Here is a 26,233-nt window from a genome sequence, read left to right on the forward strand (position 1 = left end):
CCTGGTGATTTGTTTCTTTCAAGTATTTTAAGAGCAGTTTTCACCTCACATTCTAAAATGTCTGGTTCTTCATCGTAACACCCCCAAACCGTTACTAAGTTCCTCTTCAGTATGTATTTCCAAAGTCTGATGTTGTTCTCCCCACTTACTAGTAGTCCCCTTGGTCACCCTAATGGTTGATCTTTATTGGGACGAACGGGGGTGCAACCCTGTTATTCTTACTTGGACTCTCAATGGCTTTTGATACCATTGACCATGGTATCCTTCTGGGCTGACTTGGTGAGATGGGTATCGGAGGCACTGTTTTACTGTGGTTCCTATCCTATCTCCCGGGTCATTTTCAGAGAATAGCATTTTGTGATTGGCTCTTGGCTCCCTGGCAGTTGTGCTGTGGGGTGCCGCAGGGTACCATCTTGTCCCCAATGCTGTTTAAAATCTATATGAAGCCCTTGGGAGCGGTCATCAGGAGATTTGGGGCAAGGTGTCAGCAGTATGCTGATGATATTCAGCTCTATTTCTCTGTAACATCTGAACCAGGAGAGGCCGTGCAAGCCCTGTACCGCTGCCTGGGCTTGGTGGTGGGCTGGATGAGGGCCAGTAAATTGAGTCTGAAACCTAGCCAGACAGAGGTGCTGTGGGTTGGTGGTTTCCAAGTTTGGATAATTGGTCAGTTGTTTTTGTTGGTTTTGTTTGCTGCCCTGGGCTCATACTGGGAGGAAGGGCGGGATATAAATCTAATAAATAAAGAAATGAAATAAAATAGTCCCACATGCATGGAACTGAGGACTGCCAAAGGAAGCCAGGAACATATTCTTACAAGCTATATTTACTTATATTAAACATAGGAAGTTAACATATTAAGTGACGGGTTAACAAAGCAACTAGTTATTGTTTTTTTAAAATGTATAATCGAGATTTGGGAATTCTGTTAGTAGTCTTAAGAGCATTAGGTATGATTACAGCAAATTAAATCTGTGGCCCCCAAAGGGAGCCCAGTTCAGCAAATAAATGAAAAAGCACCAAAAACATATTTAAAACATGTTTGTTTAAAAAAAACTTAAAAACATATTTTAAAACATCTTTAAAAACAATTCTAATACAGAGGCAGACTGAGAAAAGGTGTTGCTGGACTCCATTTCCCATCAGCCCCAGCCAGCATGGCCAGTGGTCAGGGATGGTGGAAGCTGTAATGCAATAACATCTGGTGTCAAAGATTCCCCATTCCTGTACTAGAGGGTAGCAGATACTGCATTAGCGCATCACTTACGTAACTTTACAAATTCCATTTTGCCTCATGATATAATAGTAGTATTCTAAGTGGGCAGAGTTTGTTGAAAATGAGAGGGGGTATGGCACATTACACTTTTAGCAGACATTGTTATGCAGTTGGTAGACCTGTTAACAGCAAGAGTGCTGGATCCTTTTTAGTACTTGCTAGTTCTCTGCCCCATGACTCTCCCACCCCATATTCTAATACTTTCTAGTCCAGGTCAGCTGGACCAAACTCAACAAGCAAATCTCAGTTCTGTCAGCTTTTTACTTGAAAGCAAACAGTATTGACATTAATGGGGCTTGCAATTAAACACTGAGGACTGGACTGATGGTCCTGTTTCTGCCTGCTTGATTAACTTTTAAGCATGACTGTATTGCATTACAGAATGTGCAGTTGCACCATGCAAGCAGTAATGGAGCCACTGCAATAAAAATGACTTGGTCCCACAGAGCTCTATGTGCTCTTATATATGAATATTTTAAAATGTTGTCCAGGCTGTTTTAAGTTTAATGTTCAATAATCTTAGCCTAGCAATTGGTCAACCGAAGGTAGAAATGCATTTACTAGAGGACATTGGTTCTTTCATCAATAAAAATGTTTGAGTAAAACAATGCTTATAATTTTTTAAAAATCATCAGAGGCTTTATATAGAATTGCCTCATTGACTAGTTCTATGAAATGGGGAGGCAGGTAAAGCTCACTGTTTCAATTAAATGAAGCTGTACATATATTTATGAAACAGACTGAGTAAAAGCCTCAGTGTTGATGCATTCCACTTGTCAGATTGCTGAATGGTTTATGAGTGTTAACTTAGATGCTTAGTGCTAACATCAATGCCATAGTCCAAGCACGTCCAATATTTTTAGTACAAAATACAAATTTTATCTGAAAAATCATGTTTATTTTTAAAAAATATTTATATCCTGCCCTTGATACCAGGGCAGGTAACAGTAAATCAATAAAATCACAGCAGAACAGGAATTAAAATAAAACCACACAAAACCATTGTATAAACTTATCTCTCAGGAGAACAACAATAATTTAGCTGTGTAGGAGCCATACAGAACATTCACACAGATTCTAAAAATAGTAGTGGGGAGTATCACAGCAACGCAAGAAGCAGTAGGAATATTATAACCAAAAGCCTGGTCCCCAGCTCAATCCCATTAAATTCAAGTGAAACTAAAGTTGCTGAACTGGACATACTTTAACATAAACAGGCTTTGATTTTATAGTGTATCAATATGAAAGAGCCATTCTATGCAGTTTTTTTTAAAAAATAGGGATTCACATACCATCAAGTCTTTGCATGATAGGTGAGTGAGCACAGAGATCCCTCTCCACTACATATTTAATGTCACATGTATTGCAGGTGCTAGATATGAATACCCAGCTGGCCTTCTCTTTTGAAGGGTAAGGAACATGTGGACCAAGCACCTTCATGGAGTGTCATGTCACATGTGGTGTTATCTGAGGGGAGGGGATAACAGAGCTACTTGTTTCTCCATCATATGAAGACTGTCAGCAGCACAGTGTGAGGAATGGGCTATAAATGGATTAAGCACAAATAATGCCCTGTGACTGTGACATAGATTTTGATGATTATTTGCTCTGAGAAATAGAAACAGACCATTGTGGTTTCTAAAACTAACAGATTGGATTTGTTATTTAGGAAACATGGGTTCAAATCCTTCCTCAAGCTATTAGCTCACTGACAGCACAATCCTATACATGTCTCCTCAGGAGAAAGTCCCACTGAATTTCATAGTATGGAGCTTACTCCCAAGTTAAGTGAGTATAGTATTGCAGTCTTTCTTCAGCAAATGATTAGCTCTCAATTTCCTATCTGTTACATTATTATAAGGTCATATCTGTTCTATGAACAAGAAGCAGAAGCATAGTTGCCTTTGAAATATCCCTACGTTCTGGTGTCACCAATGTGGTGCAATGTCACCCTTGAAGACTTCCTCTGGTGCCCCCAAAGCCTCTGATGTCTCTCCTTCACTGTCCCCTTTGTTGTGAGGAGGCAAAGGGGTTACCTTTCACACACATCCTGTGATGTGGCATGAAGACCTGCCGTTATAATAAAGAAAATAACACTTCACTGTATATATGCAAATTAGGTATGCTAAAGTACCTCTCTAGGGAGCTGGTATAGCACAGTGGGGTGGAGAGCCTGGCTGGGAGTCCAGAGTCTGTGAGTTCAAATCCCCGCTCGTGTCTCCTGGGTGTAAAGGGCCAGCTAAAGATCACCCCCACAGTGAGTGGCTCAGGGGTTACATGCCTTGCCACCTGTGCAGACATGGGCAAGCTGCATGGTCCCAAGGAGCCCAGTTGCCCCTCAGCTGGCAGTTGCAGACAAGGAAGGGGCTGGCTTGTGCAGCTGTGGCAAGCTGAGCAGGGTAGGACTAGCCTCAGAGGGAGGCAATGGTAAACCCCCTCTGAATACCGTTAACTATGAAAACCCTATTCATATGGTAGCCATAAGTCAGGATCGACTTGAAGGCAGTCCATTTCCATTTTTCAAAGTACCTCTCTAGATCCTGGCACAGTATTGCTTTCTAAATAAATGTCAATCTACAGGTCCAAGAACACTTTTCTCTTAGCTTAAGGCATGCAATGGGATGGGATCAGAACTCAAAAAGATTGTGTTCTCTTGACATAGGATATTGGGTTGCTTTCCACAGGCTTGCTTCTTCTATGGCAGAATATACTGTACTGTTCAGTCTAACCCTCCACACTGGATCTTGGTATTAGGCTAGAGAGAGAGAGAGGGAGGAGAAACACCTCAGTAAAAGTGACATTTCTACTGTAATTCAAATCTCCCCCTAAAAAAGTTCTTTTCAGTATTCTAGCAGTGCAATCCATTGCATGCATACTCAGAAATCAGTCCTGCTATATTTAATAGGGCTTACGCCTAAATGGTTGTGTAATTGCACCCTAAGTCTGTGTCATAGACCATTATATATGACTTAATGAATAATTGGTAAAATGCACATGTAAATAATTCCTTATACAGTTGCTATCTCATCTCATTGCTAAGTGATAAAGGAAGAGATGGCAAGGACCAAATAGCTGATTGATAAAAGGAACAAAATGGCAAAGTTGTCAGCATTAAAACAGATATAATTAGTCAGTGCTGGTTGACACCTGAGTCATAAATGCCAGGGTGGACACAAAATGCAACAAACATGTGAACAGCAGTTGACCTGAATTATGGCGGTACCTGTCTTGAGCACAAAGATCATCATCAGCAAGTTCACATTACATACGTAGCAGGTAGCAGTAATTAAACACCCTTGATGATGATGAACCAGCATGGTATCTATCCCACTAGCATTCAAGTACAAGACTTGTTTACAGCCAGGATATTTTTTTTTCAAATGGACATACCTTCATATGGGTGGGAATTATATCTTTACTGCAAAGATTTATTATATCTCCATTTTAAATAAGATGTTCAAGATACCTATGGGATTCCAGGACTTGAGAGGCGTTTAAAATGAAGCAAACACCACCCATGAACAAGAGGAAGAGTGAATGTTGACACAGTTCAGAAGAATGTGTCAGGAATTTTTAATATGCTTTTTTTAATGTTTTTTACCCTTTTTTACAGTTGTTTTTAATGCTGTTTTGTTTTAATGTATTTTAAGACCTGTTTTTTAATGATGTTTTAGTGTTTTAGTGCTTTGTTTGCTGCCCTGGGCTCCTGCTGGGAGAAAGGGTGGGATACAAATGGAATAAATAAATAATGTATTTGAAAAGTTAATATTTTTTCAAAAGGCAAGCATTCAAAGTATTTATTTATTTAGAATAATTATGAAATTACTATTATTTTTTAAAAATTATACAGCCATGAGAGTAGCTGTATACTATAGCCAGCGTGGATTTTTCACATTTCACAATGTTAAATTGAAAATACCCCCCATGCCATTCTGATGCTTCCCGTAAGCTCATTTCAAAACAAAACCTTACAAAGCATATAGTCCTGAACTCAGAAACACTTGCTTAACATCCCTTTAAATTTTCATGGTGATAGACAGAACAGTCAGAGAGAACAGAGAGTTCAAAGTCTGAAAAGAGAGAGAAAAAACCCAGAGCCCTTTTGGACTTTTCCCCCTGAGAGTTCTCATAATCTGTTGAAATTCATTAAAAATCAGCCATGTTCACAGAGTCCCTGTAATCCTAACACTGACCTTGCCCCATACTCTGACCTTCATCTTCTGCAGTTTAAAAATTAAAAAAATGCCTGGCTGTTTTAATTAATTTAAGAATTTTTGGCTGGAAGCCAATGATAAGGGCGGGCATGCTCAGTAAAAACCAACTGTGAGTATTCTAAAAGCCTCACAGCTGCTCGGCTTGGCTACTAATCAGGGGGCCACACTCACACCAGACTTTGATTTCACGTGAGAAAGTCATGGCTTCCCTCAGAGAATCCTGGGAAGTGTAGTTTGTGAAGGGTGCTGAGAGGAGACTCCTGAGAGAGCTCCAGCAGCCAGACTGGTTTAACAGTCAGCCACTCTGATTGAAGGTCTGTGAGGGGAACTTCCTAGCAACTCTCAGCACCCTTCACTAACTACACTTCCCAGGATTCTTTGAGAGAAGCCATGACTGTCCAAAGTGAAATAAAGACCTGGTGTGGATGTGGCCAGGGGCAGTTTTGGTTTAAATTTGGGTGGGAGGCTCCATGTGCCTGCTGTAGAATAAAAAGGTGGGGGAAAGCCTGAAAAAGAATGATACTGTTCACAATGTTTTCCTTTTGGAAAGGAAAGGGGCTTCCCTTCTGCCCAGTGCTCACCCGCCCAATCTCCTCCCCCTCCTCTCCCTGCCCCTTCCCTGGGTCAGTGTTGGATTATGACCTGGGAAACCAGGGTTCGAATCCCCACATAGCCATGAAGCTCACTGGGTGACCTTCGGCCAGTCACTGCCTCTCAGCCTCAGAGGAAGGCAATGGTAAAACCACCTCTGGATACCATTTACCATGAAAACCCTATTCAAAGGGTTGCCATAGGTGGGGATCGACTTGAAGGCAGTCCATTTCCATTTTCAAACATGATTGCACAGAAATAAATCCCATTGAACTCAAATGTATGCAAATGATCAAACCCTCCCTTCCTTCTCCTTCTTCCTATCCCCTCCCTCTTGCCCCTTCCCTCCCCCTTTCTTTGCCCCTCCCTCCCTATCCCCTTCCAATCTCCTCCTTCCCCTTCCCCCTCTTCCTCCTCCCCATGGTCAGTTTTACCTATCTTAAGCATGATTGCACGGACGTAAATACCATTGAACTCTATAAGCATGCAACCTGCCCTCCCCATCCCCTTCCTGTGCCCCCCTCCAATACGCTTCTTCCCCTTCCCACTCCCACTCCTCCTCCCCCATAGTCAGTTTTTCCTATCCTAACCAAGACTGCATAGGAGAAAGTCCCATTGAACTCAATAAGCATGCAAATGATCAGACCTGCTTTTCCTCTCCTTCCTCTCTCCTCTCCCTTCCTCCTCCCCTGCCTTCTTCCTCTGCCCACTCCAGCCCTCCCTCCCTCCTCCCGTCAGTTTTACCTATCCTAAGCATGATTGCACGGGAGTAAATCGCACTGAATTCAATCAACATGCAAATGATCAAACTTGTCCTTCACCCCTCCCCCTCCTGCCTGCTCCCCTCCCAGTCCTCCACTCTGCGTTTCCTCCCCTCCACATCCTCTGTGGTCAGTTTCACCTATCCTAAGCATGATTGCAGGGGAGTAAATCCCATTGAACTCAATAAGCATGCAAATGATCAATCCATTCTCAGCAAATTTGCACAGGATCCCATTTCTTACCTCCTGGATTAAAAAGCAGGGAAATTCACTAATAGGCAAAAAACCTTGCAGTTTAAGAACATACCTGTAGCCCACAGCTACATCTATCAAACTTTAAAAAGCAGGGAAATTGGGCAGCTATAGTGAATGTACCAGGGGAGCAGGAGACCTGAACTCCTCTCTGAGATATTGGACTGCCCTACAAATGTATCAAAACGTAAACACAATCTTTCACAGTCCAATCCACTTGCTGTGTAGCTTGGAAGAGTTTGGTAACATGTGCCTCTGAGCATATGGTGAGTGGTGGCAACACCTGCAATTAGCCCAAATAATAGAAAGAAGACATGTGCTGTGCTGATCTTGTTTTAGCAGGGAGGAAGCAACATTATTAAGACAGTTGATATAGTTCAGATGGTCACTTTGAATATGTCTGATTTCCTTTGCAATTTTAGTGAAGTTTCCTATAGGAAATCATTTTCTTTTTTTCTATTTTTGTGAATATGTGAAGTACAGCAACACTTTGCAAAATGTATACTAAAAAAACTGTGGACATAATTGCGGAATAATGGCACTGACTTCTGCAGAATAGTCTCCAGTGAACCTCAGGAGTGTCTCAGTTTGCACAAGATAAAACAGTGGGAGGTGAAATATATTCTAGCAAAACGCTATGTGTGCTCTATGTTTTTAATTGACTGCGCCCACCTTGCCTTAAATGAAATGGTTTAAACATAGCAGGCTGAAAACATGCACCCTCTTTTTTCCAACAGCTAGTCATTGCTGAATTAGCAACATATTGGAATCAGTCTGATTTTACATCAAACTGCAGTTTCAGATTCCACTGTTAATGCACCCAAAATAGAAATAGAACATAACCTCCAATTAGAAACACAAAAAATGCTTTCTTCACCATCATATGACACTGACCAATACAAAGGCTTTGAAATTAATAAAAACAAATTTGACACAGATTTCTAGGATGAATGAGGGAAATAAACTTTTCTAGTTTAGATTCTCTGTAGAAACATTAGTAACACAGGAAGTAAGAAGAACACGAACAAACATACAAAAATATAATTCTCCATCTTTGGAGATAGCAGGTGTTGCCACCACTCACCATATGCTCAGAGGCATGTTACCAAATTCTTCCAAGCTACACAGCAAATGGATTGGACTGTGAAAGACCAATACAAATGGTGTTTGCATTTTGACCAATTTGTAGGGCAGTACAATATCTCAGAGAGGAGTTCAGGTCTCCTGCTCCCCTGGTGCATTCACTATAACAAAGGTAATGAATTAATGCTGCAGTCCTATATCCACTTACCTGGGAATAAACCCAGCTGAACTCAATAGGACTTACTTTTGCAGTAAACATGTAGGATATATAGCCTGGAAATATATAAGCAAAAAGCCTCTGAAACTGCCGTCATTATAGGGTTCAAGGGAGGGACTGGGGATGAGTTCACTGTTAACACTTGAAGAACTAGAGAGTTAAAGCACAATCAAGCAATCACTAAACAAATTATTTTTGGAGGACATTTCAAACTAACTGCGCTTAAAAGATCAAATGCTGTTGTCTGCTATTTTTTAAATAGACTAGCCATTTTAATTTATGATTTTGTACAAACATGTATGTTACTAAGTAAAATTAGGCTTCAAATGGAAGGATACCAGAATAAGTATAACTGAAAGCATATGCTGGTTCTTCATATCCCAACATCAAGCCTTAGGACAACAGCCTTCGGTTTCCGTAAAAGGTTTAATGGTGAGCCCAACTGGTTCTATTAAGATGTCTTTACCAGACATCTTCATAATTATTGCCATACAATACCAGAGGGACTGGTATTAAATTAGATTTCTTTCTTTTTTAAAAAATCCCTATGTAGATTATTTTAATTTTAGTTGACTTCTAGGAGGAATGGCCAAAAAACTGCTGATAGCATGACTTTACTGTGAAAATATTTTAATCTTTTTCTGTCATCTTGGGGGCAAAAACCATAGAAACTGCAGAAGAGCATGATAGTGTTTTTATGTCTCCCCCATTCATTTTAATGGGATTTGCACAGAAGGGTGTTCCATTGGATTGGACTCCTAGAATCTAATCTGCAGAACTTTTTTCCCTACAGGGTCAGACCCGAATATTTATCCCTATCATTGTATTTTATGATCAGCAGTTCAAAGACAGAGCATATTTTTCTCTACAGGTACTGGCATATTTCTGCTAATAAATCATCTTCAACTATTGTTAGATTACATATGTGTTTCTATGTATACTTACTTGGGGAAAGAAGTCCTACTGAATTCAGCAGAACTTTCTTCTGAGAAAATGTGCATTGGGATCAGGTGGTTGGGCAGTGTTTCATAAACTGTGAGGCTTACTTCTGAGAAAACCTGCATAAGATTGTTCAGTTCAATACACATGGTTTTTATACATTTTAAATACACAAAAGCAATTAAAATTTCAATCTTATGTACACTGAAATCAGAGGACCTGAGTAAACATGCTAGGATCCTGTGTAAACATCAGGAAAAAAGAATTAAGCTAATTTGCTATTTGACCAGCTAACTCTCCTAGAGGTAATTAATCTACCAATTAAAAGAGTCTATCATATATATATATATATATATATATATATATTAGTCTATCTCGAGCTTAAATGCATTATTTTATAGTTAAAGTCTCATTGATCAGACAGTCTAATAGTATGTTACATTAAGAATACCACTACCTTTGATCAGGTGCACTACCGAGGGGAGGATGCAGAAAAAGGGATGAACTTTGCCAGGCTGATGGGTTCTTTCCTTCTCTAGTTCTAAGGCAACTTTAAAAATTTGTTTCCTGGAACTGAGCATTTCAAGCTAAGTGCCTCTTTGATCTTGTCTGCATCTTCGACTGACTGAAGAAACAGTGTGACTGGATCCTCTTTTATATGTCATTTTTCTCTGGTTTAAGGTGTTAGACCAGAACAGATGTCTTTGAAGCAAGTCAACATTTTTGTGTAGCTACCTCTTATAAGTTTTCCTGCATGAACAGTGAGACTAAAGTATTTCATTTAAATATGTAATGGTAGGGAAAAAATTAAATTAGGCATGCTCCTATGCTCATGCATGCAGATGTTATTTTCCTCTACTTTCTGTTTTAAAGTGATTTACTATTTTATCATGGTGCCATATTGGTTTCATATTGATGTTTTCATTGTAATTTTGTTTGTTTTATGCCCTGTAAGTCATCTAGAGAATTTCAGTTATAGGGTGGCCTACAAATTCTGAAACTAAGGCTGCAATCCAATACACATCTGGGAGTAAGTCCCATTGAACCCAATGGAGCTTACTTCTGAGTAGACATGGGTTGGATTGCAGCCTAAATAAAGAGCAGCAGTTTGGCCCTGCTCCTTTCTTCCATGTATATTTTCCCTAAATACCAAGATGAAACGTAGAGCTGTCACCAAATTTTAAATGCATTCATTTCCATATGACTCAAACAATAGCTTTGAAGAAGAAAATCACACTTTCTCTAGTGCAGTATATCTATGTTTTAGCAGGCACTATGAGGAAGGAACGCCTCCTTTAAAATGGTGGCAGCCCCCTGTAATTCTTAGAAATAAATTAACAGTAATATTTAAAAAATACATTGTCCAATTTTGGTGTTAACTTTTTACTAAAAAGCTGCTATCCTAAACATACTTGCTTGGGAGTAGGTCCCATTGAATTAAGTGGGACTTCTTACACAGTAGACATGTATAGGATTATGCTTTAAAACATTTTTAATTGATTAGTATAACTGATTTGACCTGATGTGGCTTACTATCTCCAATTTTACTGTAAGGACAGAATATGGAGAAACCAATTGGTTCCCCATCGGAAAGGGTGTGAAACGGGTGTATTTTATCACCCTATTAGTTTAATCTATACGCAGAACATATCATATGGAAAGCAGGATTGGATCAAGATGAAGGTGTGAAAATTGGAGGGAGAAATATAAATAATTTAAGATATGCAGATGATACCATACTACTAGCAGAAACCATTAATGATTTGAAATTAACGCTGATGAAAGTTAAAGAGGAAAGCACAAAAGCAGGACTATAGCTGAACATCAAGAAGACTAAAGTAAAAACAGAAGATTTATGTAACTTTAAAGTTGACAATGAGGACATTGAACTTGTCAAGGATTATCAGTACCTCAGCACAGTCATTAACCAAAATGGAGACAATAGTCAAGAAATCAGAAGAAGGCTAGGACTGGGAAGGGCCGCTATGAGAGAACTAGAAAAGGTCCTCAAATGCAAAGGTGTATCACTGAACACTACAGTCAGGATCATTCAGACCATGGTATTCCCAATCTCTATGTATGGATGTGAAAGTTGGACAGTGAAAAAAGCAGATAAGAGAAAAATCAACTCCTTTGAAATGTGGTGTTGGAGGAGACCTTTGCGCATACCATGGACGGTGAAAAAGACAAATAATTGGGTGTTAGAACAAATTAAACCAGAACTATCACTAGAAGCTAAAATGATGAAACTGAGGTTATCATACTTTGGACACATCATGAGAAGACATGATTCACTAGAAGAGACAGTAATGCTGGGAAAAACAGAAGGGAGTAGAAAAAGAGGAAGGCCCTCCCCAGTCCTAGCCTTCTTCTGATTTCTTGACTACTGTCTCCAATTTCGTTAATGACTGTGCCAAAGTTATAAATTTACGTTCATGACATGGTACTTACATAAATTAAAGGAAGACAAATCAGCAACTTATTTACTTGCTGTACTTTTAAGTGCAATGTCTTCCTCTGGCAATCAAGCAGCTCTATAAGATATAGTAATATTAGTAGATTGGTTAGCTTTTCTCTTTTTTGTCACTAAGAATCATCAAAGTATCAGACAAGTAACATATTAACCTGCCATTCTGCTTTTACTGCTTTATTATATACATCCAGTTTTCCAGTTCCTCCCCACCTCCCTTTACTGGTCTCTGATGGAGTCCTTAGATGTCAACTTAACATTCTCCTGCACTTATCTCCAACTGTGTCCTCCACAGTTTTGTGTTCTGCTGGGCATTCTTTTTCTCCACTGGAAGTTCATGTCTTCCTACCTTCTAGCAGCTGGCAGCTGCAGTTCTCCTGCTGCAGCCTCTGGTCCCATTGGGGTTTTATTTGCAATAAAACTGCATCCAGCTGGAAAAAGGACCTTGAGAAATCATATTAACTGACATAATACAAAGTGCAGGCGGGGCCAATTGCATTTACTTGTGTCCGGAGCAGAGCTAGTTTATTGTTGGAGTCTCTAAGCAGAGCCTAATGGGGACCTTAGGCCCAGAACCTGTTTTAAGTTCTAGCATTGGAAGAAAAGCAGTGTATATGTGTATAAACAAAAGAGAGGCAGGCTACTCAAAAGTACTTTCTCCCAACACACGTAATTTCAATACCATGTGTATCTGGGAATCCAGGTAAGATCTGCCAGAGAAGAAAGTTCAACTTCCAGGCAAATGTGATACCTACCACCCTTCATTTTAGAAAGTTCCTTAAAAATGTTAAAAATGGCTGTCCTTTGCTCCACACTGAATCTACCCACCATGAACTTTTCAATTACAGTGGAATGGATAGAACCTTAGTTATAGCAAGACAGGCTTAGTCAGCCATTTTCTATGAGACTGTTCTATCGACATTGTAACATCTTGTGGTGTAATCTAAGTGGTGACATTTGTGCTTTTACATAAATATTAGCACTGCTAAGTGACTGAAAGTTTTTAATCAATTAACAAACTTGTATTTAATTAATTTGTTCAGTAAAACATCAGGGTAGCAGAATCCAGGGCCAATCCTGGAAATTCCCCCACCCCAATTTCCTCTTATTTATATTGAAATTACAGTTTATAGTAGACTTGAAATTGCAGATGTTGAGGGTGTAATGCCACCTGGAATGGAACAAAAAACCAGTGATTAGGAAAATGAAAGTAGTTAAGTCACAGGCAAAGTACATGCTATGAAAATCCACAACTGAATCTCCGTTACAAAACCAAGATTCTTATTCATCCTTATTAATAGAGTTGCTAGATCCACACCCAGACATCCCAAGGCATTCCACCTCTCACCGATTTGTTCCTTCAGTCTTATTCCCCATTTGTTGTATCTAACAGAGGCCTAACTTTGCCCCAGCAAAAGGTAGAAGATAGTAGAAAACCAATAACATTTTGATGGGCAAGCTGCTAAGCTTGCCTTCTAGAACTGCATTTCTCAAACAGTGGGTTTGGGCCCACCAGTGTGCTTGGGGTCAACTTCAGGTGAGCCTCAGTACCACCCAGTGCCTCCTCACTTGCCTATCCCAGCCCCCAGTTGTTTCATAGCCTTTTAGTTGGACCAGTAGCGACGCCAGCAATTCCTTGCATGGTGAGTAAAGGTAGCTGGGAGAAACAGAAATTCAGGGGGGTGAAGGAAAAGGGCCGGAGGAGATGTTGAAGGAAATTAGAAACTGAGATAAAATGGTAATGTTTTTAATTAATTATTAAACAAACTATAAACAGAAAAGAAGAAGGGGAGAGAGGAAATCTGTTGCAGGTAGAAGAAGTGAATGTAAAATGACCATGGGGGAGGGATGAAAGAAACTGGCAGTTTGATGAGGGCAGGAAGAATAAGGTACAAGTTGAGGTTACAAGGAAAATGAAAGAAGAAATTACAGGAGATAGGTAAAAATACTTTTTACCCTGAGGTCTCACATGATATGACTGAAAACTACTGAGACCCACCAGTCACTAGCGATTACTCATGGCCGAGTAAGATTGTCTTCCAGGGTAAGGTCTTTAACAGTGGGTCCGTAAGTGACTGTGGAGGCCAATTCTGGATCCACACATCCTCCCACAGTGAGGACATAGGTTTCCAGATGGAAGATGGTCATGATGAGGATTTGCTTGACAGGATTTGCTTGACATGCCTTCCGCTTAGCTCGTTTGTCCCTTTCGCCCTGTACTTGTGCTTCTTCAAAGTCCATAGCACCTTTGATAATGGCCGACCTCCACTTGGGATGCTCATGGGCCAAGGCTTCCCAGTTCTCGATGCTTTTTAGATTAGCTTTGAGAACATCTTTAAACCTCTTTTGCTGTCCACCAATATTCCATTTTCCATCCTTAAGTTGCGAGTAAAGTAGCTGCTTTGGAAGATGGTGATCAGGCATTCGATCAACATGGCTGGTCCAGCAAAGTTGATGTTGGAGCATCGTTGTTTCAACACTGGTGGTCTTTGCTTCTTCCAATACGCTAACATTGGTCTGCCTATCTTCCCAAGTAATTTGCAGAATTTTCCAGAGGCAGCGTTGGTACAGAGACAGAGAGGTGGGAAGGGGAAAATATACAAGAAAAAGCCTTCTCTACTTGAAGCCTTTGGATCAGCAAACTGTGTCTAGAATAGGGATACCTCCAGGCAAATGTCTGTACTGAGCTTGAGGAAAGCTGAGCTGTGGAACTCCTTGCCATAAGGAAAATGCTGTGGTAAAGAATTTAGCAATTTTCAAAGTAGAAAATGATTTCAGAAATTGCCAGCTGATTATGCCAAACTCTGCCTTCATTTGCCACCATTTTGTGACTGGCTCTGGCTCAGTCTGAACCACTATTCTGTGACTGGTGGATCTCAGACATTTTCAGTCATGTCAAGTGGGACCTGAGGGTAAAAATTTTGAAACATTTCAGTCATGACCTAAGGTGGTGTGATTCAAGACAAATTTGCCTTTGATCATCAATGGCTTGAGTAATAAATCCAAAAGTACAGCCATTGACATCTGAATTAAAGCGTTTCCAGTAACAGGTCTGTCAAAGACCTGAGGCCACTGATGCACCTGGTTAAGTGGACTTGAATTTCCCAAACCCTGTGCCAAAATTTACTTGTTGGTCTTTAAAGAAATCCAAAGACTCCTACTTGTTTTTCCTGTAACATAGACTAAGGCTACAATCCTAATCACCCTTACATGAGAGTAAGTCCCTCAAAATAAGAGGGTCTTCCTTGTGAGTAAACATATTTTAAGATTGTATTGTTACATGATTACCCATCTTGAAATTAATTATTTTTTTAACTGGAGTGGAGATCATATTTGTGGAAGAAGTATGCTTCCAGCTCCTCATCCTAGTGTAAACAGAGTTTTCAAAATCTTATCTGTAGCATTTTTTTCACTTCTGAAGGAAGCAATGAAATCATTGACCTAAAAGACCTGAATGTTTGTAAGAACTTTAAAAGAAATGTGTGACAATGAATACAAATAATTTCTGAGGTGAGGGGGTGGGGAAGAGATCCTGAGTACCTGAGTCACTCATCACCACAACCCCTTTCGAAAATGCACTGCCTGCCCTTCTGGGTTATATGTCGCAAGTTGGGTGTATCTGCTGCCTGTGTGTGTGTGTGTGTGTGTGTGTAATAACTGAGATAAGTCTATTGTCTAACTGAAGAAACAAATAAATACATCAGTAGTAACCAGCTTCTCTCTCACTCAGATGAGAATGAGCTTACTTTCCCATTGTGGCTGATGAATTCATCAGTTTGTAAACTCTCACAGCACCAGAAGTTGGCTCTAGTAAAAGGTAGCTACCACATTACTTCTCTCTCCCGCCCGCCGCCCTGCCGTTCTCCTAGACATACATGGCGGTAATGCACTCCTCTCTCACATGGAACTGTGCGCTGGAGTTCCCAGCAGACTCAAAAAGCTTTTAGCAGTATCTCAGTGCTTCAGTGGGTCCTCTCTGATGCTCCCTCCAGACTCCAGCTGCATCCTAGGCAGCAGTCACCAAGGTACTATTCCGGGAAACAAACGGCCAGATCATCTTCCTTTCTGTTCTTCTGCCGCGTTTTACTTATCATTTTCTCAAATCTATTACACATCAAGCCTTTATCGTATTCTGGGCTGCCCCCTCCGCCTGTACATTCCTGGAGTCGATTTGGGCGGAAGTTGTGGAGGTTGTTTACATTTCCTCACAAACGAACCTTTCCTCACAAACGCCTTCATAGGTAGAGCCAACAAAACAAAATTGTGTGGCTCTCGCACATCCAGGGACGTGAAGCCAGCAGTGTCTGCCTGCCCGAGTGAACAAAGCTACACTTGCCCGAATGGCTCCTAGTCCTTTTGAGTTCTGTGTTCTGTCTTCGAATCTAACACCTGCTGGGCAAATCTGTTGTACGGTAGATTTGGCGTTTTCATTCAGGGGTGCAGAAGACACCAGGCAAAGGCTTTGAAAGGTTTCCATCTATTGCCACACAGCCTTCTTGAGAAGACTACGGTGTTGGTCAAAGGTGGACGTGAAATAGATAATCCTTTCTCCCCCCCCCGTTTTTTTCTTCGCCAGGTTATTCTTGTACGGAGTGAAATCCAGGCTCACCTTACGGTAATGAGGTCAACGTTGAGAGCGCTTGTGTGCGAGAAGGGGGGGTAAAGAGTATACTGAAGTTGGAGCGCGCATGCTCGCCCACACCGTATGACGTGAGCTGACTAGCTAAGCAGAGAAAGATCAAAGAGCTAGTGAGAAGAACCCGAGGGATAGGCGAGCTGGGCTCGTGGGGAGCTGGCTGTAGAGACACATTGCGCGGAAATTAGCCAGGCTACTTTCCTGAAGAACAAAAAAGGGGGGGGAAGATCCACGCTAGTCTCCTGCTACATGCCTAAGTCATCAAGTTGTCTTTTGTTTCCCCATCCTGCGCCTCTTCGAAGCGAGCTGCCGCCGTCGCCGCCGAAGCTCAGGGACGACTGACTGAGCGCACATGGGGAGGCAACCCAGGCGCCTCAGCTTGGCGCACGCATGACTGAGCGGAAGAATCGCCCGCCAAGAATCTCCGGCAGGTTCAGTATGTTCCTGCGGCTGCGATGAGGCAGAAACTCCGGCGTGGTGGATGTAGGAAATAGAGGTGCGACCCAGCCGAGGCAGAAAGAAGCCCCCCTCCTCTCCGACTGGCGTCTCTATCCGCAGGAGAAGGCGCAGGGGGAGGTGGAGAGTCGTCTGAGCCTGTCGCCTCGCCATGGCTTGCAGCCGCCTCAGGACTCTTATTAATAGATACGTAAGTACCCAGCGGCCCCCTTGGCAGGGGTCGGGGCTGCCTGCTTTCATCAAAGCTGAGCTTTGCGTCCTGCCTAGCGCGCCGGAGCAAATCAGGGTGCCGAGCTGTGTTGGCTGCCTCGCTTGCTCCTAACGTAGAAGTGCCCCCTTGTATGTAGGCTCTTACCCAGACCATCGGAGCCTCGCAAATGTAGCTTTCTTCATTCCAGAGCATCGTAACTCTGTCAGACCATAAAGGAGCAGAACACAGCGAGTCGCCTCGCGTCACTGAGAATCGGTCTGTGAAACCTGAGACAAATTCTCTCCCGCTCCCCTCAGGTTCTCCCGGAGATAAAAAGGAAGAGTTAAAAGTTTTGAGACTGAACAGCTTTGTGTGATGCTTCTCCTTCTCCTTTTCATTAGTAGATGTTGTGTCTGATCTAGAGTTGACAATCCTATTAATTGGAATGCAGTTTGTTTCTAAATAGATGCATGTAAGAACTCGGCCTCACACTGGAGTTTGGAAGGTTCAGCCTGATGATGCTGAACATGTCTTACTGTAATATAGCAGAGTACTCCCAGTTTGGCTTAAGTTCAAATAAATGGGGTATGTATTTTTTTGGAAGTAAATCCCACTATGTGAGCTGTGGCTTACTACCAACTAAGATGTTCATAGGATTACTTTTGTGTGAACATACAGATGCACAATTAGCATTTCTTTTTCAACTTTCCCTTTTACTTTTTATTCTTTCACTGCTGACAGCACAGCTTCCTTCTATTGGCAACTGGAGGATGAGAACTATTTGGAACTGGTGGAATAATGTTAGATTACACTTCTGCTTGGCAAGGCAGAGTGTAGCCATGAACATTTCAATTCAGTATATGATTTGCTTGCTGTACTTTATGCTTGGGAAAAGCTAATGGGCTAGCAACACTCAAAATTAATTGCCATGTGTTGCCAGTACTTTTTAAAATATCTTTAAATTGAATTAAGAAAATGGTCTCAACAGTTGCTGCTGATGGTCAGCAACAGGTGACAATTGGGAGGTTATCTACATTAAACCATCCTACTAACCTTAAATGCATTGCATAAATGTTTGCATCATTTATTTCAGTGGAGTTAACTTCTGGGAAATTGTGTAAAGAATGACTACTTAAGATGATTGACACTGCTTCCAATTAAATATATTTGGTTTTAGATGTAAGGATGTATCTCTAGACACACATACTGGCAAATTAATTCAACTGAAAGCCAATACTAAGCATTGTAGAACTGGGCTGCCAGTCTGTATTTCATCCTGCACTTGGTTAGGAGTCCTGTCCCTTTATATATAGAGAGACAGAACCTTCTGATATAGTTAACGTTTAGAGAAACCACACTGTAAACAGATTGACAGATATGCACATTTTATGATGCTCGTATATGTAAAAAGGCTCTGGAGTCTGGCTGTTTAGATACTGTTTACACACTCCCCTCCTTTCTGAAGCTTTCCAGTAAATGATCAGTCATGAGCCTGATAGTCTCATGATTTGCACTGAGGTCAGAACAAAAGCCCTTGAGGGATATTATACATTACTGTCCCCAGCAGGCAGCCATTGCTTAGTTGCCTGTGTTTTCCTGAGCATGCTGATACAGTATGGGCTTTCTTAAGTAAAAAATCCCATGTAAAATAGTGGATTGGTTGGTTTAGGCTGCAATCCTATGCACACTTACCTGGGAGTAAGCCCCACTGAGTACAGTGGGTCTTACTTTTGTGTAGATATGCATTGGACTGTTAGTTACTCTGTTTGCAAATACTGAACAGTGATAATAGGGTAGGTCAACATAAACAATAAGTTGTTGATAATATATTATTTAGTATTTTGGAAAGGTCAAGACCATATCAGTTTTTCATTGAGAAAATAAGCAAGGTGGCGTGTGCAAATTCCAAATAAAATAAAATAATAGAAATTTGGTGTCAAGAAAAGCTTAATTCTGTGTCCTGTAGAAACTATGGAAATGATGCAAATTTGCATCATTTTCTCTTACTTTGCATAGAGTTGTATCCAACTAATTTATACGCGGAGTAGGCCCTTTGAAATTAATGGACCTAAGCTAGTCATGTCCATTAACTTCAGTGGTTCTACTCTAAGTAGGACTGACTAACACTAGATACAACTCATAATACGTTACTGTTTTGGATACTTTTATTCTGGCTTTACTGTACTGGTCATGGTAGAGGTAAAGAGCTGAATGGAACAGAAATGTGCTGCTCCGAACCATTGGAAGTCTTGTTCAGGCATTTCTCTGGCTTCTCAGTTTTCAGTAGGTATTGCCCATACACTGTCAAACATGTCTTCACAACATAAGGGTCAAAAACTGTTTTAAAAAAATGAAATGTGAGATTATTTGGATGCCGAGTTGTGCACCCACCAATATATTCTGCAGGCCAAGCACTCCTGTGGAATTGCTGTGTAACTATCCATAGTCCTGAATATAAGGTAATGCAGCTCTATCACACCAGTTGAGAGAAAGATACTGAGTTGGGGCTGATGTACATTCCAATCCTAAATATTTTAACTGGCATGTTGGGCTGCAATGCTTTCAGTCTGATTCTGTGCATATTTGCTCAGAAGTGTATTTCTCAATGGGTTCTTTAGGACTTATGCCCAAGTAAGCATACATACAACTGCAGTGTTTGTTATGTGATACTGCACTGATGCAGCAGTTGGTACACTTTATCCTAAATACTCATTTGCTGGTGTACTCATTTGGGATGGGGCCATTGGCCCCCTTAAAGTCAAGAAACGTAAACAGGCCTAACACAAAGTGCTTTGGCTGGTTGGCTTTGCGGTCTATGGTAGGGAATTGCTAGTGCTTTCAAAGGTGTGTGTGTGTGTGTGTGTGTGTGTGTGTGTGTGTGTGTGTGTGTGTGTGTGTGTGTGTGTGTGTGTGTGTGTGAAGGCCTACCCACCCATTCTGCCAAGCCATTGTTGCCACATCTTTCTTTGTCTTCACCCACTAAAGCATCTCCTACCTGTTCCACTATAGCTGTGGCACTTGCAGCTTTTCTTGTCATCCGTGGTTGCCCAATGGAACCATGTTAAGAAACACCAGGTGCTTATGTCCAACAACAGGGAATGCTTTTGTCCTCATGTGTTACTTGCAAGCTTCACAGAGACATTTAGGAGAACATTGTTGGGAATGGAGTGCCAGGATAGATGGAGGGAAGTGACTTGCCCACAGTCATAACAAAAGTACAAGGTGCAGTTGGGGTCTGAATCCTAAGCTGCTCCTCTGACCCCATATTTGCTGTTGCAACATCCATTTTACTGAAAGCAAATTTTTATTTATTTTTTAGACTTATATCCCACATTTCTTCCAATATGGGACCCAAGGCACTTCACAAAAACAGACATGTATGCATGTGTAAATACAAAAAAGAAAAGGAAGAAAAATCAAATCACCAATAAAAATCCACGAACTACAGAGCAAACCAATGGTGACAGATCAGTAAAACAGAAGAGTAACAATTCTTCAACCAAACACCTGGCAAAAAGAAAAAAAGACTTTACTCATGTCTTGAAACTGTCTACTGTGGGGGCTGCTCATATTTCCTCAGAATCAGGAGACCACTATGGAAAATGCCCTGTCCCATATCACTACCCCTGGAGCATCTCATAGGGGTGGGACCATTAGCAGGACCTCTCTAGTTGACCTTAGGGTACAAGGTTGCAGGCCAGCCCCAGACACTCTTGGATGAGACTGATTATCTGGATCCATTTCAGTCAGATTTCAGGCCTGGTTTTGGCACGGAAACAGCCTTGGTCGCCTTGTATGATGACCTCTGTCAGGAGAGAGACAGGGGAAATGTGACTCTGTTGATCCTCTTTGATCTCTCAGCGACTTTCGATACCATAGACCAGTGTTTCCCAAACTTTCAACATGCACGTACCCCTTTTGAGACATTGATTTTACCGGCATACCCAACTTTCACAAAAATAATTGGGAGAGGGGTAAGGTATTATAACACATTCATAATTCCTATAATTTTATATGAAATGTTTGTAAAAAAAAAATACAAAGTAAGTAATAAACATTTTAATAATAAAAATAATATTTATATAACAAAAATGTATATTCAAAAATATAGAAATAATTCATATACTAATAATTAAAATAACTATTATTCAAACAAAAAAAACCATTCTGGAAATAAAGACCCGGAGGGGACCCCCCAAAACCAGAAACTCCAGCCGAAAATTATGCAGCATGCAGCGGGTTTACAGAGGCAGCGCTTGCCTGGGCTGGAGGTTTGAATCTCCCGCTCTTTGGCTGCAGCGCAGTTTTCCCCCCATCCTGCCTGGGAAGCCACTCAGGCACGCAGCCCAAGAGCAGGCAGGGGATTCAAACCTCCCGCCTAAAATTCACAGCTGATGAGCGGGCAGGCCAGGCAGGATGGGGGGAAAAACCACTCTGCAGCCGAAGAGTGGGAGATTCCCCAAGAGGGAAGTGGTTGGCGAGATGGCCACTGCAGGGCTGAAGATAGAGAAAAAAACCCACTTCCCCGCTTCCCGGTGTGAACATTTTTGTAGTCGAGCATACGCATAAATATCTTTGTGGCGCCATCTGTCTGTAGAAGCATTTTTTGGTGGCCAAAGTCATTGCGAGGGAGTCCGAGTCTTATGAGAAACTGGAGGGGTGCACGAAAAGACAAGGAATGCATTGAGAGCAAAAGAGACTACGCGTTGAATAACATCGGGATAAACCACTGTTATTATATTGATCTTCCCTCACATGATTGTGTGAGAAACTGGAGAAATCACAAGAACTGCATTTTCTCTTAAAAGAACACACGGACACTTTTTTGCTGCTAAAACCCAATGATAAAACCCAAAAAAACCCATTCGGCCACGTACCCCTTGAAACCCTTTCGCGTACCACCAGGGGTACGTGTACCACACTTTGGGAAACACTGCCATAGACCATGGTATCCTTCTGGGATGACTGGCTGAGTTGGGAGTGCAAGGGAAAGCATGACAGTGGTTCCGCTCCTACTTGGTGGGTTGGCTGCAGAAGGTGGTGCTTGGGGAACATAGCTCAGCCCGTGGATTCTCCAGTGTGGGGTTACACAGGGGTCAGTTCTATCCCCCATGCTGTCCAACATCTACATGAAACCATTGGGTGCAGTCATCCAGGGTTTTAGAGTGTGTTGCCATCAGTATGCTGATGACACGCAGCTCTATTTCTCCTTCTCATCCTCTTCAAGTGAGGCTGTCAATGTGCTGAACTGATGCCTGGCCGTGACAATGAACTGGATGAGGGCTAATAAACTGAGACTCAATCTAGACAAGACTGAGATGCTGTTAGTGGGTGGTTCTTCTGACCGGATGGTGGATGTCCAACCTGTCCTTGATGGGGTCACACTCCCCTGAAGGAGTAGGTTCATAGCTTGGGGGTTCTCCTAGAACCATCTCTGTCACTTGAGGCCCAGGTAGCCTTGGTGGCATGGAGTGCTTTCTACCAATTCCAGTTGGTGGCCCAGCTATGCCCCTATCTGGACAGGGATAACCTGCTTCAGTTGTCTATGCTCTGGTAACCTCCAAGTTAGATTACTGCAATGTGCTCTACATGGCGCTGCCTTTGAAGATGGTTCAGAAACTGCAGCTTGTGCAAAATGCAGTGGCCAAATTGGTAACAGGGACCAGACGGTTCGAACATATAAAACTGATTCTGGCCTGCTTGCATTGGCTGTCTGTTTGTTTCCGAGCCTGATTCAAGGTGCTGGTTTTGACCTATAAAGCCTTACACGGCTTAGGACCACAATACCTGATGGAACGCTTCTCCCGACATGAACCTACCCATACACTATGCTCAATATCAAAGGTCCTCCTCTAGGTGCCTACTCGGAGGGAAGCTGGGATTCTGGCAACAAGGGAGAGGGCCTTCTCAGTGGTGGCCCCCAAATTATGGAATGATTTGTTTGACGAGGTGTGCCTGGTGCCCACACTGTTATCTTTTATGTGCCAGGTCAAGACTTTCCTCTTCTCCCAGGTATTTTTTTAACAGCATTTGAATAGCATGTGTTTTAACTTGCTTGTTGGTTTTTATGGATTTTAGTTTGGTATGGTTTAAATTTGTATACTTGTTTTTAATGTTTTTAATTGTTGTAAACCACCCAGAGAGTTTTGGCTATGAGGCAGTATATAAATGCAATAAATAAGGTAATATAGGGACAGGTGTTTTTTAGGTACCTGGGTACTGGTCATTAGGTCTATATATGACAAGAGCTAAACCTTGAATTGGGCCCAATAACTCACAGTCACCCAGTGCAGAGTCTTAAGAATTGGTATTGCCTGATCCCTCCAGGCTGCCCCTAGATGCAATGTGGCTGCAACATTCTGCAGTTTCTGGACCACCTTCATGTAAGTATGTATTGCGATAATCTGTCCAGGATTTTACTAGGATGTTACAGGATGTTAGATTACAGGATACTACCTGTCCAGGTCACTGAGGCCAGGCTATCCCAGTCCATGAATGGTCATACTTTGCATACCAGCTGCAGGTACTTTTCACCGCTGCAGCCACTTGAGCTTCCAGTGGTAAGCTGGACTACAGGAACATGTAAATGTTGAAGTCCACCACAAATCTCTGTCCTGGGGTTTTACAGCACCATGCTGGAGACCGTCTTTTCTAACTCAGCCAGGGACAGTGTTGGGCATGCACCAACACCTGTCTTATCTTTAGGGCCCACCACTAGATACATACCCTTGCAACTGATGCCAAAGCAGACTAGCTTCCTGGTGATCAAAATGGAATCCCAGTGGATGACTGTGACACCCTCCCTGACTTTCCAATCTGGTCTGGTGTTGCATCAAGAACCTAGGTAGATACAATTGGGAGTGGTCAGTCCACCCACCGCCAGCTCATTGGTGATGCACTTTAGGTTCGTCCCCACATCCACAATAATGTTATGTATGAGAGACATTTTATTAGGAACTGATACGGCATTCAGCAAAAGTACCACCAGACCAATAGGATGGACAACATGGGTGCTCAGGTCCTATGAGATCAAAGGTGGGTTGGAGAGGACAACAGGCAACAACTCTCTACAGCTGCTCTCAGTACAATAGTAATTTTCACCCTTGTTATCATACCTCCCCTTTCTGTAATTGTGTAAATTGTGCCCCCCTTTATCTCCAATCCTATCCCCTACTTCTCAGACATACAATACTCAACAGCAACCTTAACCAACATGCCTCACAAAGCTATCACTTTCATAATCTTCTGTTGTTACAGAAAAGGATACTAATATGCCAACATAGCTCCTTCCTAACCAATAATCACACAGGCAGAAATATTCTGTTGGTGAACTATCATCCTCTCACCCTGGCTAGCCACCCCCACACACCTGAGTTCTCATCTCAAGCGTGAGGTGAAGAGACAAGGAGATTTGCTGAAGGCTACAAAGCCACCTTGGGAGAGTTTGACCCTAAAAGATGGACTACAAATGTTTTTAATAATAAACTGAACATGTAAGGCAGAGCTTGGGTCCCAGTCTGAAATATCAAACCCCCAGGACCAATTCCCCTTAATTAATTTACCCACAAAATGATTATTTTCTCCCTCTGCCCTCCCAAAAGAAAAAAAATGGAGACTTTTAAAAATTGTTCCTGACTCATGCCTGGTCTCTGTGTAGCCCTGTCCTATATTACTGTGGCTTCAGCGTAAAGGGTAAAGGAGTTTGTGTAAAACAGGCAGCTGCTGTCCGACCAGTTGCCAGACAGCCTAGCGGCTAGCCTGTCTTCACTATGCTATACTTCCAGGCTTCTAAATCTAACAAAGGTGTAGGCATTAGTGGGATACTCTGGCTTCCAGCATAGAGAAGTCAAGGAGTATATTTTTATGTTTATGTGATGGTACACTATGCCAGAGCTTTAGAAAAAACAACACCAAAATAACCAAACCCCTCTGATTCACCATCTTAGCTAACCCTGTTAAGACAAGCACATTACACTCTATATAATGAACTGCCAGAGGATATGTCCAAACTAACAAGGCAGGCTTGGGGGTGCAAGCTATGTACTTGAGCAGTTTCATTTCCAGAAAGATCTGCTCACTATTCAGCCCCATCCTATCGTCGTAAGAACTGAAGCTGGCTTAAAAATGATAAAAGCTCTCTAGAAGATGTAACAAATAGAAACAAAATGTTTTAAAGGGCTTGTGAAGAAAGCTAGCATAGACACTTTAGATAGCATCCCAAGTGAAAACTTGGATAAGATAAATGGCATATTTATTGAGCTGATACATTATTTTTACAGCAGCATCAATGTGTGTGGTGCCTTCTGCAGAAAAATAGATAGACCTATGCCTCCAAATATCTTGCAATATAAGATAGACTGTTGGGAAAGCAACATAGAGAAGAAATAAATATACAAGAGGAGGGAGGGAGGAATGTGCTTGTGCATATAACACCATGTTTGCGGCCGCCAATCTGCTACTGGGCCAAGTTCAAAGTTTTTGATACTAACATATCACATCCTATACAGCTCAGGATCAGGTAACTTAAGATGCCACTTTATATACCCAATAGGTCACTACATTCTGCAGGAGAGTTTCTGCTTCAAGTCACTAAAATATCAAAAGGCCACTTCACAGTAACTCACAGCAGGACTTTCAGTGTGGCTGCTCCAGTTTCGTGGAGCAGCATCCCTGTTGAGATATGACAGGCATCCACTTTCTGTAAACTGAAGACAGTTCTTTTTACAAGCTTTTCCAGTGGGCTGAAAAGGTCTCTGTCTTAGCAGTTTATTCGGTGTTGTTTTTAAACATATCTTTAGATTTTTTTGTACTGTTTTAGAAAACATTTTTGCTGTTTTTATAGTATTTATATATGAGACAGATAAAATGGGGGAAACACAGTATGCCACATTTGTATCCCATCCTTTTCCCAAGTTGCCTAGGGCAGCATACGAGTCATTTCCATTTTATCCTAGCAGGAACCCTGTAAGGTAGGTTAGCTGACAAGACAGTGACTGGCACAGAGAGCTTCATGGCTGAATGGAGATTCCCTTGCCACAGCATTGGCTATCTTTTACCACTAACCGGAAACAAACTGTGGGAAGTAATAGTAAAGAAAAGAAAATGCTTGGAATGTAAACAAGGTCTGGAGGTAACGTCTCATGTACAA

General features: G+C 41.7%; 1 protein-coding gene and 1 long non-coding RNA gene across 8 annotated transcripts in view; one reads left to right on the plus strand and one right to left on the minus strand.

Annotated features, from left to right (window-relative positions):
* Positions 1-2,219: 2,219 nt before the first annotated feature.
* LOC133384861 (uncharacterized) lies at positions 2,220-17,016 on the minus strand. Of its 2 annotated transcripts, XR_009762723.1 has the most exons (4): positions 15,705-17,016; positions 11,785-12,974; positions 9,340-9,452; positions 2,220-4,031 (listed from the first exon to the last, which is right to left on the minus strand). It is a non-coding gene; the product is annotated as an uncharacterized LOC133384861 (long non-coding RNA). The 2 variants fall into 2 exon arrangements; XR_009762722.1 differs by lacking the exon at positions 15,705-17,016 and having other exon boundaries at positions 11,785-14,841.
* ATP11A (ATPase phospholipid transporting 11A) overlaps positions 16,037-26,233 on the plus strand; it is a 148,985-nt gene continuing 138,788 nt past the window's right edge. For 5 of the 6 annotated variants that reach the window (XM_061626659.1, XM_061626658.1, XM_061626660.1 and 2 more), the window contains exon 1: positions 16,037-17,085. In XM_061626659.1, coding sequence (XP_061482643.1) covers positions 17,047-17,085 — 39 coding nt within the window. In that variant the 5' untranslated portion in view covers positions 16,037-17,046. The remainder of the gene's footprint in view (positions 17,086-26,233) is intronic. The other variant, XM_061626657.1, reaches the window with a different exon arrangement.

This window comes from Rhineura floridana, chromosome 5 (genome assembly GCF_030035675.1).
Source record: "Rhineura floridana isolate rRhiFlo1 chromosome 5, rRhiFlo1.hap2, whole genome shotgun sequence".
NCBI classification, from domain to species: Eukaryota; Metazoa; Chordata; class Lepidosauria; order Squamata; family Rhineuridae; genus Rhineura; species Rhineura floridana.